This window comes from Protopterus annectens, chromosome 2.part1, assembly GCF_019279795.1.
Source record: "Protopterus annectens isolate FY-2018-M chromosome 2.part1, PAN1.0, whole genome shotgun sequence".
Taxonomy (NCBI): domain Eukaryota; kingdom Metazoa; phylum Chordata; order Ceratodontiformes; family Protopteridae; genus Protopterus; species Protopterus annectens.
In genome coordinates, this window is record NC_056729.1 from 1,797,001,969 (window position 1) to 1,797,015,865 (window position 13,897).

The 13,897-nt window shown below is 44.8% G+C and overlaps 1 protein-coding gene across 11 annotated transcripts in view; it reads left to right on the forward strand.

The window, feature by feature from the left end:
• Positions 1-13,897, forward strand: part of HSPG2 (heparan sulfate proteoglycan 2) — a 2,126,006-nt gene that overhangs the window by 1,585,768 nt on the left and 526,341 nt on the right. For all 11 annotated transcript variants that reach the window (XM_044063227.1, XM_044063230.1, XM_044063231.1 and 8 more), the window contains one exon: positions 11,665-11,794. In XM_044063227.1, the coding sequence (XP_043919162.1) occupies positions 11,665-11,794 (130 nt within the window). The remainder of the gene's footprint in view (positions 1-11,664; positions 11,795-13,897) is intronic.

The window sequence follows — 13,897 nt, forward strand, 5'->3', positions numbered from 1 at the left end:
AACCTAAGCAGGAATATGACAGATCCACATGAATGGAAATTGCATCCAAAAGTTTTTACAGAAATAATCCAAGAATGGGGAAGGCCAGACATAGATCTCTTTGCCTCCCACAAAAATCATCAATTGACAAAATTCTGCTCAAGGATTTTCCATCCAAAGGCCTGGAGAGTGGACGCTCTCTCTTTCAGTTGGACATCAATGACAGTTTATGCCTTCCCACCTCTTCCTCTGCTGCCCAAAGTTCTATTGAAAACCAGAGCAGACAGACCAAAGATGATTCTCATTGCTCTGGACTGGCCAAGGCAACACTGGTACCCACTCCTGAGGAGCCTGATGCATTCCCACCATGGACCCTGCCTCTAATGTCTCTTCTTCTGACTCAGCACAGCTTCAAAACTCTTCACAGCCAGCTAAAAACACTCAATCTAGCCGCATGGAAGATTCCTTAGCATCACAACAGGCCCTACTCTCCAAGGAGGTGCAGGATGTCATTTTGGAGGCCAGAAGGCCATCAACTAGAAAAGCTTACTCCGCAAAATGGAAACGGTTTTGTGTCTGGAATGAGAAAAAGGGCCAGGATCCTGGAAAACTGAATTTACCTCAAATACTACAATATTTGGCTGAGCTGCTAAGCAGTGGACTTTCATTCTCCTCCATCAAAATCCATGCCTCAGCCATTTCTGCAGAATACAACACTGATCCACCTTTATTCTCTCACCCTCTCTTAAGACAGTTCCTCAGAGGGGCTAAGAATTTAAGACCTCCAAGGAAACAACCAATACCTGCTTGGGATCTTAATTTCATTGTGGAAAAACTGACCTTGCCTCCCTTTGAGCCAGCTGCCTCAACAGATTTGCAATATTTGTCCTGGAAAACAGCTTTCCTTCTGGCTATCACCTCAGCTCGTAGAGTTTCAGAACTACAGGCTCTCATGGCTGTCCAGCCTTTTATCATCTTCCATCAGGACAGAGTTTCCTTACGAACCAACCCGTCCTTTATGCCTAAAGTGGTATCCATGGTAGCTTTAAATCAGGCCATACATTTACCTACTTTTTATCCTAATCCTCAAAACAAAGGGGAAAGATTACTACATTCCTTGGACATCCACAGACAACTGTGTTATTATTTGTACAGAACAAAGCCTTTCAGAAAATCAGAACAGCTCTTTGTGTCCTATGCGGTAGGAGCTCAAGGAAAGCCAATTTCCAAACAGACAATCTCAGAATGGATAGCCCACTGCATACGCTTTTGCTATTCCTTTCATGGCAAAACTGTACCTACAGGCATTAGAACTCATTCCACCAGGGCCACAGCCACCTCTGCAGCCTTCCTCAGAGGAGTTCCTACCAAGGATATTTTGGAAGCAGCCACTTGGAGTTCTGTGCATACCTTCTCCAAGCACTACAACCTACCATTATACTCCAAATCTAGAGCAGGCTTTGCCACTGCAGTCTTGCAGGGCATTTTGGCTCCTCCTAGTTCCACCTAGTGCCTACCACCCCTTTCTTAGCTTTGGAATTCTACCCATCTGTTATGACTGCAGCTGTATGCACGATGGACAATGTAGATGTTCGAGTGCTAATACAGCTGCAGTGCAGGTTTCCCTCCCTCCTTCCCCTCTTGGGACAGGCCTATAGGCTAACACATCCTCATACAACCTGATTGGGGTATTCATTTATGATGTATTTGCTTGCAACTACTGTATTTTGATTATATTGCACTGTATTATTACACAAGTTTATGTATTGCCTTCCTTCTGGGGGCACCTGACATCTGGGACAAGAAAAACTGAAGAAAATGGCGTCGGCTGGTTCATAGGTTCATACTAGGCTGTCTGCCCTAGGGCATTTATAAGCCTAGCCCAGAGTTTTGTGGCATTCGCCACCCTTTAGTTTGAAGGATACTATGCCCATTATTTTGCTGTGCCTCTGTCAAGCAGTGACACTGAGGTTATCCCTGGGGTATACCTGCGATCTCCCATCCATTGGTCAAGATTTCTCTTGAACAAGGCCAGCGAGGTGCTCTGCCTCACATGTACCGGGATTTTGTTCCACAGCATAGGGAGTCTCTGGGTGATGAATCTGTCCCTCCAGCACGTCCTATTAATAGCCGTGTTGAGGTTTAAGTCTCTTGCCCTTGTAGTTCTGATGGATTTAGATTTGTTGAGGTGAAGCATGTTCATTAATTCCGGGTTGGACATGGCCTTGTATGTCAGGCACAGGTCACCTCTGAGCAGACGGTAAGTGACTGAATAGAGCTGGAGTTCCTTCAGTCAGGTAGCATAAGACATATTTTTGAGACCCTTTATCCTTTTGGTGAGGAACTTTTGGGGCCTTTCCAATTGCTGCAGGTGTCGGGTCAGATACATTCCGAATGGGGCATTGTACTCAATCATTGGTCTGATGAGTGATGAGTACAGGGGAACGATGACCTCCCTTGATCTAGATATGAATCCCTTCATGATCAGGTGGGCAATGTAGAAGGTCTTCCTAACTACTTTGGCAACGTGAGTGTCAAACGAAAGGTTACTGTCAACCTGGGTCCCCAGATCCCTGATAACCTCTTCTGTGCTTAGTGGATTGCCACCTATATGGTAACTAGGGGTAACCTTGTTTTTCCCGAAGGGTATGACTATGCATTTTTTGGCGTTTAACTTTAGGCCATGGCTCTGGCACCAGTTATCCGTTTCTATGAGACCCTTCTGAAGGATGTCTGTGTCAGATGGGTTTTCAACTATGGTGCCCAGTTTGCAGTCATCTGCAAACTTTGTCAGCCATAATCCTCCTGTGTTTGCTTGTACTTCTGAAAAGTAGATGCCGAACAAAAGTGGGCCCAGGACTGAGCCCTGTGGGACACCACTTGTGACAGGCTTGGAGTCTGACATGGCGCCAGCAACTCTGACCCTGTGGGTTCTGTCACTTAGCCAGTTTGCAACCCATCTTGTGATGTATGGGTTTACATTTAAGCTGGTGAGTTTTCAATGATACCCGAGTGGGGTATTGTGTCGAAAGCCTTTGCCAGGTCAGGGTAGGCTGTGTGGACTGCCTTGCCCTCGTCAATGGCCTTGGTGACTGTTTCGAAAAAGTCAACCAAGTTTAAAAGGCATGATCTGCCCTTGACAAAGCCAAACTGGGTTGGATCCAAAGTCTGCAAGTCCCCTATGTCTTTATTTATGAGTTCCATTATGATCCTCTCCATAGCTTTGCAGACCAGGCTTGTCAAGCTGATGGGACGGTAGTTTCCGGGGTCGGTGGAGGCACCTCCTTTGTAAAGTGGGACCACCATTGCCGTGCGCCACTCCATGGGTACGTATCCTGAGGTGAGGCTAAGATTAAACAGCTGCCCTAACTGCAGGTTTAATTCCTCATTGAGTTCGTGGAGCACACAACTGGGGACACCATCTGGTCCCATGGATGCTGTGTTTTTCGCCTTGGAGAGAGCAGTTCTCACCTGAGCATTTGAGATGTTTGGGGGACTACAATCCTCTGGTATAGATATAACTCCTTTTGAGGGGGAGGGGGGGGAGAAATTTGCACTCAACCTGTCAGCCAGTATGTTGGCAATGTCTGTAGGTTCAGTGATTTTTACATAATTTTGAACTAATTCTGAGCATATCTGGGAGTTTCCTCCCAGGTTTCTAACATAACTAAAAAAGGCCTTATGATTGTCTTTTGAGTCCTTAACGATTTTTCTCTCAAAATTATCCTTGAATGCTTTTATGAGAGATCTCAGTTTTTTACTTATAATGATCAAGGGTGTCTTCCCTTTTATGGATTTTGCTCTATCTTGTAGTAGCTTCTTCCTTTTGTTGTAGAGCTTGTTTATGGCTGGGGTCCACCAGACTGGACGCTTGCCTTTGGTACAAAGAGTCTTTGTTTTGTTTGGGATTGCCTGATCCATGCAGTCCTGGAGGTGCTGGTAGAAGGCAATTGTAAGTGATTCAGCGGTTTGAGTAATGGTTTCCGCTGGTTCGGGCACCTTGAAAGAGACCACACCAGTCTTTAGAAGTGTGAAGTCGGCTTTTGAGAAGTTCTTTACTGTGGTCTTTTTTATCTGGGGTGGGAGCGGGATGTGGACTTCCAGTGAGATTAGTTTATGATCTGATCTCACCAATGATGGGTATACTTCTGGTGTTGAACATTGTGACCCCATGTTTGTGATGATGAGATCTAGTATGTTTTCTCCTCTTGTGGGGATGGTGACTAGTTGTTCCATGGCATTTGAGTTTATGAACTCTAGGAACCTTTGGGCTAGAGTGTTGGGGCTTGAGTAGTGATCCCAGTCTATATTTGGATAGTTGAAATCACCCAGTATGATGGTGTTTGGAGATACATTTATCCCCTCCATTGTTTTCAGGAAAGCTGTGTGAGGTTCCTGAGTTTGAGAGGGTGGCCTGTAACATGCTACAAACTGCAGAGCAGTCTTGCCTATGGTTAATTGCACCTGAATAGTTTCCGATGCATCGTGCGTTGCCACCAACCTTGAGGTGAGGGTGTCCTTGATGAATATGGACACCCCCCCTCCTTTCTTGGTGTTGTCCGGATTTTGGGGCCGGAATGCATGATATGAGGTAAAACCTGATAGTGCCAGGGTACTCTCAGGAGCCTTGAACCAGGTTTCAGTCACAGCACAGACATCGATGTTCTCCATATTGAGAAGGGCCTCGAGTGCGTGCATCTTGAGATTGAGACTTCTGGCATTGAGCAGCATTACCCTTAGTTTTTTTGCTTTTTTGTGTTCTAGGGTGGTAGGTTTAGAATTTGAGCCTTGCCTAAAAAAGGCACAATGGGGGGTGGCAAGAGCCTTTACCAAAATCCGGAAGCCCAGGGGTGACAGGTGCAAGCCGTCCCTTGCGAAGCAGCGTGGCTTGTCCAGCATGTCATCCCAGGCAGACAGACATTGGATCCCCTTTGAATGACACCATAGTTTAAGCCAATTATTAAAGCTGATCATCTTGTCTCTGTATTGTGGCATCATTCTTGGTGAAGGTAGGATACTGCTCAAGGTCAGGGTCATACCTGCCTGGGCTACATAATCAGAGAGCTCCTCTATGTCTCTTTTCATGTAGTCCAGGGAGGTATGTCTCAGGTCGTTCACACCAGCATGGAAAATGACTGCGTCATACTTGTACCTGCAGTTGAGTGACCTGAGTGCTTGCGTTATGTGGTGGATTCTAGCGCCCGATAGGCAGCTTACTGTGACCTTCTCCTTACTCAATCTGGTGAGCGGGACGTCAGTGTGTCTGACTATGGAGTCACCTATGACGAGTGTGTCTGGCATTGTGTTTGGCCTTAAGGGCTGTGACTGTTTGGCACACTGACTCTGTGGTCTATGTATTGCATGTGCTGTGCCCTGTGGAGGCAGTTGTTTGGGTGTCTGCTTTGGTGGCCTCTGCTGTTTTGGTAGATTTTTGATCAGAGCCTCCGAGTATGTCTTTGTGTGTTTATGTGTATGATTTGAAGTTGTGATAGTGCTATGTGAGACTGGGTTTGTGGTGTGTGTGGTTACCTTCTCCTCCTGGTTCCTTTATACCCCTGTCACACTGACGTCAGGGAAGAAGCGACGACAACCGACGCCGGACCTAGACTTTGGAATTCGGCCGATCAAGACCGCCTGACGGCAGGAGAACCCATCTGTTATGACTGCAGCTGTATTAGCACTCGAACATCTACATTTATGGTAGGTACAAAACTGTAGTTTGTGTACCTACCATAAATGTAGATGTTCAAGTGTATTCACTGTTGCAGTCCAGGTTACCCACCCACCATCCCCCTTTTTTCATTGCTGGGACTTTTCTGTACTTCTCATCTCTATACTACCTATGTGGTGTATTTGCTTGCAGATGAAGGAAATGTTTATAGTAATATATGCATGTTTCTTGGCATATTTTTATCTTTCCAGCCTTCCTATCTGGGGGCACCTGACATCTGGGGCAAAAAAAACTGAAGAAAATGGCGTTGGTTGCAACTTTTATACCCATGGCGCACTGACGTCAGGGAAGAGGCGACAGCAACCAACGCCGGAACAAGACTTTGGAACTCAGGCCGACTGCGGGTCGCCTGCCAGCAGGATAACCCAAGTGTAATGACTGCAACAGTGAATACACTCAAACATCTACATTTATGGTAGGTACACAACTGTACTTTCCTTTAGGGGGAAAGATTGCCCTGCAGGCCAGAAATTGGGAATACCCAGGAAAAATGTTTTTTAAATATAGTTTCCCAAGGATACAGATTCCACTTCCACTCCTTACCAACCCCATATGATTGGCCAAATCTACTCCCAAATCAGTGGGCAGAGGTGCAAAAGCAAGTTCTGTCTCTTTTAAGCATCACGGCTATTCAGCCTGCCCCAGAAGAAGAATGGGGACAAGGTTTCTACTCAAGACTTTTTATGGTACCCAGAAAAGACATTTCCTGGCATCCTATCCTGGACCTGTCTATCCTAAACACATTTTTGGTAATCCCAAAATTCAAGATGCTAACTCTTCATCAGCTGCTTCCTATGCTAGTCAAAGATGCCTGGTTGGCAACACTGGATTTAAAGGAAGCCTACCTGCACATCCCAATCAGGGAATCTTGCAGAAGATACCTATGCTTCAAAGCAGGCTACATGCACTGTCAGTTCTCTGCACTGCCCTTTGGCTTATCTATTGCACCCAGGGTATTCACAAAGTGCCTAGCTCCAGTCATTGCATTTTGCAGGCAAAGAAATATTCAAATATACCCATAAATGGACGATTGCCTAATTCAGGCAGAAAACCAGAACATACTATTAAAACATGTGGCATTTGTAAAGAAATTGCTAACTACTCTGGGGTACACCATAAACGAAAAGAAATCACATCTTATACCGTGCCAACAAATTGTATTCCCGGGAGCAAGCTTGAATACAACTTCCCAGATGGCCTACCTCATGCCAGAGAAACAAGTTTATTTGACAGCCTACTTTAAACTACTGGCCACAAAGACTCAGCTGTCTGCAAGGTAAATACTGCAAGTCCTGGGGTTCATGGCCTCCTGCATTCTATTAATTCCATATGCAAGACTGCATATGAAGAAACTACAATGGTATCTAAAAGGCCTATGGTGCCAACATTCTCAGGATCTAGAATCAATGATTCCTATCATACCTTGTCTACAGATAGAGTTCCTCTGGTGGGCAGAGGCCTGCCACCACAACAAGGGACTACCATTCATTCTACCCCCTGCCACCCAAACCCTAACAACAGACGCATCAAATTATGCATGGGGGGGGCTCACTTGGAAGTGAAGTGCATTCAGGGCAAATGGAACCCAAGTCAAATGCACCTGCATATCAATCAAAAAGAAATGTTAGCTGTACAGAATGCTCTGACAGCCTTCAAGGACCACATTCTTCCAGGACAATTATTGGTAAAGACAGACAACACCACTATTATGTGGTACATAAACAAGCAGGGAGGAACCCACTCATATCCTCTCTGCAGACTAGCCATGGCTCTGTGTAACACATCCTTGAACTACCAAGTGTACCTACAGGCTCAATTCCTGCCAGGAAAGGTAAATACACTGGCAGACGAACTAAGCAGAAATCTCATGGACCCACATGAGTGGAAACTGGAACCAAAGATATTCAACATGTTGAGAAACAAATGGGGGAGCCCAGAGATAGACCTGTTTGCCTCCCCCCAGAACTGCCAATTGGACAAATTCTGCACAAGGACTCCCCACAAACAAGCTTGGAAAGTGGATGCCCTGTCCTTCACCTGGAAAAAGCTTTCAGTTTATGCCTTTCCTCCTCTACTTCTCCTCTCCAAGGTACTACTAAAGATCAAACAGGACAAACGAAGGACAATACGAATTGCACCAGTCTGGCCACGCCAACACTGATATCCCCCTCTTGCGCAGTGTGTCACTGCTAGCACCTTGACACCTACCTCAGACCTCTGCCCTGCTGTCCCAGCAGGCCGGCCAGATTCTGCACCCACAGCTTCAAACCCTGAACCTGGCAGCCTGGCTAATTACCTGATCTCTCTGTTATCATCCCTCAGTAAGCAGATGATGGATGTCATTCTGGAGGCAAGGAGGCCTAGTACTAGAAAATCTTATGCTGATAAATGAAAAGGATTCTGCTCCTGGAACCAAACTCAGGGGATGGGCACAGCAGCACCCAATTTACCTCAGATACTTCAATACTTAACTGAGATGCTTCACAAGGGCCTTTCCTTTTCCTCCATCAAAATTCATGCCTTAGCCATTTCAGCTCATTACAATACAGAACCACCCCTCTTCTCTCATCCACTGCTGAAGCAGTTCCTCAGAGGGGCCAAAAACTTAAGACCCCCCCCAGGAGAGCCCCTACTCCAGCCTGGGACCTTAACATTGTATTGGAAAAGCTCACTCTACCTCCCTTTGAGCCAGCTGCAAATGCAGAGTTGAAATATCTTTCTTGGAAAACAGCCTTCCTTCTAGCCATCACTTCAGCAAGAAGGGTGTCTGAATTACAGGCTCTCATGGCAGTGGAGCCTTTCATCGTCTTTCATGCAGACAGGGTGTCCCTCAGGACCAATCCCTCCTTCATGCCCAAGATGGTATCCAGTGTGGCCCTTAATCAGTCCATTCATTTGCCAACCTACTTTTCTAATCCACAGAACAAAGGGCAACAAATACTGCACTCCTCGGACATGCACAGACAACTTAGATTTTACTTGGACAGGACTAAATCTCTCAGGAAATTTGAACAGCTGCTGGTTGCATTTGCTGCAGGGACAGAGGGGTAGGCCATTTCAAAGCAAAACATTTCTAAGTGGATAGGTCACTGCATTCATTTCTGCTATAAGCACCATGGAAAACCTACTCCACAGGGGATAAGACCACATTCAACCAGGGCTACATCTACCTCTACAGCCTTTCTCAGAGGTGTCCCTACCAAGGACATCCTAGAAGCTGCTACCTGGAGTTCTGTACATACCTTCACTAAGCATTACCACTTGCCAGTTTTTTTTAAATACAGAGCTGGCTTTGCCACTGCAGTCTTGCAGAGCCTTTTAGCCAGTCCTAATGCTATCTAATTACCTCCACCCATCCTTAGCTTTGGGAATCTACCCAAATGTGATGACGGCAACAGTGAAATACGAAGAACATAGTACAGTTGTATACAATTACCATAAATGTAGATGTTCGAGTGTATTAACTGTTGCAGTCCTGGTTACCTTCCCTCCAGCCCCCTGATTTCTATTGACTATGCCTCTATTCTTGTTTACTATGCTTAAAGCTTTTTGGTGCATTTGCTTTTTTGTTGGAGGTGTAACCTTGTATATAATTGCTTCCCATTATGGGGGCACCTGACATCTGGGACAAGAAAAACTGATGTAATGGCGTCGGATGCATGCTTTATACCCCTGACTATGTGACGTTATGGAAGATGAGACTGCAACCGACGCAGGACCCAAGACTGTGTTAATCAGGCCGACTGAGGTCTACTGCAAGCAGATAATCCAAATGTGTTGACTGCAACAGTGAATACACTTGAACATCTACATTTATGGTAAGTGTACAACCTGACCACAAAGAACTGGAAGGGAGAGAACAAAAGGGAAAACTGGGAACTTCTGCTGCTTTTTTGCCCAAAAGGGTCACCTATGACTAGAAGGGGCTTTTCCCTCCCCATTCTCTTTACAAGTCTCCACCTCTGCCTTGTCCACATCCTACCCTACCCTGTCCACCACATAGATGACGGGGAGGGGCTAGCTTAGTGTGTACAAATTTGGGAAGGCATCAGAAAAGCCAAACAGTTGCTCCAAATAATTTGTCAGGGTTGCAAGAAGTTAAATAAAAAAAAAAAACAAAGATGTCGGGTAACCCCCAGTACCTGGAGACAAAGTGCTTCTCACCCTCCCTGTTCTACAAGAAGTCATAGGAGTTGGCAGTAATCAAACTAGTGCCAAGGCAGGACCAAAAATAAGTGTTCTAGATGATGTTCTTCCTAGTGCCCAGAAAGGAGGATCCTTGGTAGCCCTTCCTGTAGCCATCAAGACTAAATACCTATGTTTGGGTGCCAGGTAAATATACACACACTAGCCATCCTAATAGCCCCTCACCATGGTGAGATTTCTTTTTATTTACCTAGTTTTTGGAGCTTGACAGATAGCAGGCATAAGCCTATCTCTTCAGAACTAATCCATTCAGAGTCGCATTGCATAACATTGCTTTGTGATATACTTCAGTCTGGAGAGTGTACAGAGATTTCCACAGCCTTGGTTGAGCATGAACTGCACAAGACTGCAAATCATCAGATACACTCCCTTGAGTTGCATCTTATCAGTTAGTGCTTACCACTGGTAGTGCACATTATATTACAGCACTGACATTTATTCTCTTTTTGGGGGGCTTTTCTGTTGTCTTCATGGTTATGCAACCATGGAGTTAGTGTATACATAAAATAGGGAGGGAATGGATTGTGAGGCCCTCAGCACTCTGGTATAGGAAGGCTTGCCTTCTGCAGTTAAAAACTCTTTGTTTTGTTTTCTGTGACCAGATGAAGTTTTGATTGGTTTGTTTAAGCTATAGTTTTAGCTGGCGTTCATTGTTCTAGATGTAGTTTTGTCAATGGTAACAAATTGAAATGTTGGGCCTGCTAGAGTAAGTCCTGAAACACATAGACTGAAATGGCTGAAAGCCAGTACATCTACCAAGTCCAAGATGGCCATTTCCCAGAATATTCAATTTTCTCCAAGGTATGGTGATCTCAGGTTGCTAGAGATAGGTTTTGGGGATGGTGCAGCTTGACTTCCACTTGTGAGTGCAGGAAGGCTAAAAAAGTTTAAAGGAGAAGAGAGATGTTCTAGATTCACTCTCCTGTAGTTTTGTCAGCACTTGGCATTTTTAGTGCCAGCATTCCAACAGGGAGCCTTTGCCAACTTGTTATGTCAAGTTAATCTAAAAAAATGTTGTTCTGAAGAAGGCTTTTTAATACAGATGGGAACAGAAACACTTACGAGTCAAATGTTGGGTAGATTTCACTTTCTGTTTTTTTTTTTTTGTTTGTTTTTAATCTAGTCACTAGATCTTGCCACTGGCAAACAGCACACCATTCAACAATGCCTTTCTACTATTGACCTGTTGTCCCCTACCAGCTCGAAAAATGTCCTATAGAGTAAAGTCGAGGATTAAGTAAGACTGTTAAAAATGTTTTTAATGGTCCTAAATCACTGCAGAAATCACACATATTTTTTTTTCATTTGTGTGTGTGTACGTCTGCATGTGTGTGTGTGTGTGTGTGTGTGTGTGTGTGTGTGTGTGTGTGTGTGTGTGTGTGTGTGTGTGTGTGTGTGTGTGAGATCATGCGAGTGCATACATGCATGCAAGCAAGAGTATGTGTAGTTAGTTACGTTCCCCCTTTGTCTTCTTCCTATGTCATATATGGAGGCCTGCACTCCTAGTTCTGCCATGCATTTATAATGTAGTGTGATAGAAGTACCTCATTGGGGAATTTTGAGGCACTTCTTCACTATGTTGGGGATGTCAGTGGATTGAACTTTCTGTTTGCTGCCCATAGTGTGAACTTGAGCCTAAGATTTTGTGATTTATTTGATTCTTTGCGTAAATATTTGCAAATCTTGTACTGTGAAAAATAGACATAATAACTGTGTTTCTATATTAACTTTATCCATTATTTTTTCAGGCTGCGGGGTCTTATTTGCGGATTCACCAAGCAAGTGCTGCTGACACTGGCGAGTACATCTGCTGGGCTAACAACACTGGGGGAGTTCAGCAGGCTTCTGTTCAAGTCTCTGTTATCGCTGATGTTGCCCGTAAGTTGAACATTTGCTGCACTGCTCAAGGGACTTATTACTGGTTGTGTATATCAGAAGGCATCAACAACATCAACACATTAGTTATCAGACTTTTGTGTTCCAGCTCAGACAAAGCAGTAGCACCTTTTTTACAGTAATGCTTTAAAATTCACACCTTAAAGGACGTTGCATTGCTGAAATTACAATTCAAACTACATTTTAGGTGCATTCTGTTTTTTTCATACAAAGCACATCCTAATGGAGTTTGACATGATGTGAAGAACAGACATATTTAGCTCGCTTACTGAATTTTATTGCCCTTGTGACCTCACACAGTAACATTATTAGTGATCTAGAATTATGTAATTTTCTTGTCTTGCTACTTTTAGTGAGATCCTAATGCCCTAAATGTGAATGCTGAGTGACACAAATGGGTATAGTATATGTTTAATGGAAACATCTCTTTTTTATTTTCTCCAAATCTTTTGGGTTTCTAATACCATGACAGGAATGGACCCCATTCCTAAGTCAAAGTACGATTACAGTTCATGAAATTGGTATTGTTTCAATCTTTCATGTCTGCCAGACGTGCTCTTCGCAACACCCGCAATGTGCCCAGTAATGCCTCCTTCTGCAATTCATATGGAGTTGCTGGCAGATTCAGTGCCAACTTTACCCCCTCTCTCTCTCCCCAAAGGACCAATCACAATACCAGTAGATTGCCAGGCACCCAGTATTACTGCTGCACAGGTTAAAACAGCACTGTCCAAGGCCAAGAATACAGCTTCCATGGGACCTGACAATATCCCTGGCTGTGTTCTACATGAGCTGCAGAGTGAACTGGCACCTCACATGTGTGCCCTGTTCAATCACAGCCTCACCTCAGGCTTTGTCTCTAGTGAATGGCACACTGCTACAGTCATCCCTCTCCACAAAGGAGGAGTGACTACAGACCCTGGGAACTATTGTTCCATTAGCCTGACGAGTCTAATATGCAAAGCTATGGAACGCATCATCATGGACCTAATAAACAAGGATATAGGGAATCTCCAAACTCTGGATCCCACACAGTTTTTTTTTTTTGTGAAGGGTAGATCATGCCTGCTGAACTTGGTCAACTTCTTTGAGTCAGTCACCAGAGCTGTGGGTGAAGGCAAGGTGGTTCATAGAGCCTACCTTGATCTAGCTAAGGTGTTTGATACCATTCCCCATTCAGGGATCATAGAAAAACTCAATAAACTAGGCATCAACCCCTGTATCACTAGGTGGGTTGCAGACTGGCTCACAGATAGAACCCACAGTGTGAAAGTAGCAGACTCCCAAGTCAGACTGCTGACCAGTCATGAGTGGAGTCCCACAGGGTTCGGTCCTGGGTCCTCTCCTGTTTGGTATCTATTTCTCTGAAGTCCGGGCCAACACAAAGTGTCTCTGGCTGACAAAGATCGCAGATGATTGCAAGTTGGGAGCGATTATTAACTCCCCAAGTGATATTGACATCCTACAGAAAGACGTCACTGAGACCGACTGGTGTCAGAACCATGGCCTTAAGCTCAATGCCAAAAAATGTGTCGTCATCCCCTTTGGGAAAAACCCGGTTCCCATGAATTACCACATTAATGGTAGTCCACTGAAGGTGTTATAAGAGATCTGGGAACACATGTTGACAGCATCCTCTCTTTTGACCATCACATTGCCACTGTGATCAGAAAGTCTTTCTATGTGGCACATCTCATTACTAAGGGATTTGCATCCAGGAAGAAAGAGGTCATTGTCTCCCTCTACTCTTCCCTCATTAGACCAATCATCGAGTACAATTCCCAATTTGGCATGTGCCTCACTAGACATCTGCAACAACTGGAGAGCCCGCAAAAGTACCTCACAAAGAGGCTCCTAGGCCTTAAGCACTTGTTTTATATGGACAGACTAAAAAAAACTCCAATTACTCTCTGTCTCATATCACCTACTTAGAGGCGATCTCTGCTTGACATACAAAGCCATGTCTGATCCAGCTCTGTTAGAAATGCTACATCTAAAGCAATCCCAATCCCTCCGCACCACACGCTCCAGAGACCTCTGCCTCATTATCACAATCAACAGAATGTACTGGAGGGAAAGGTTCAT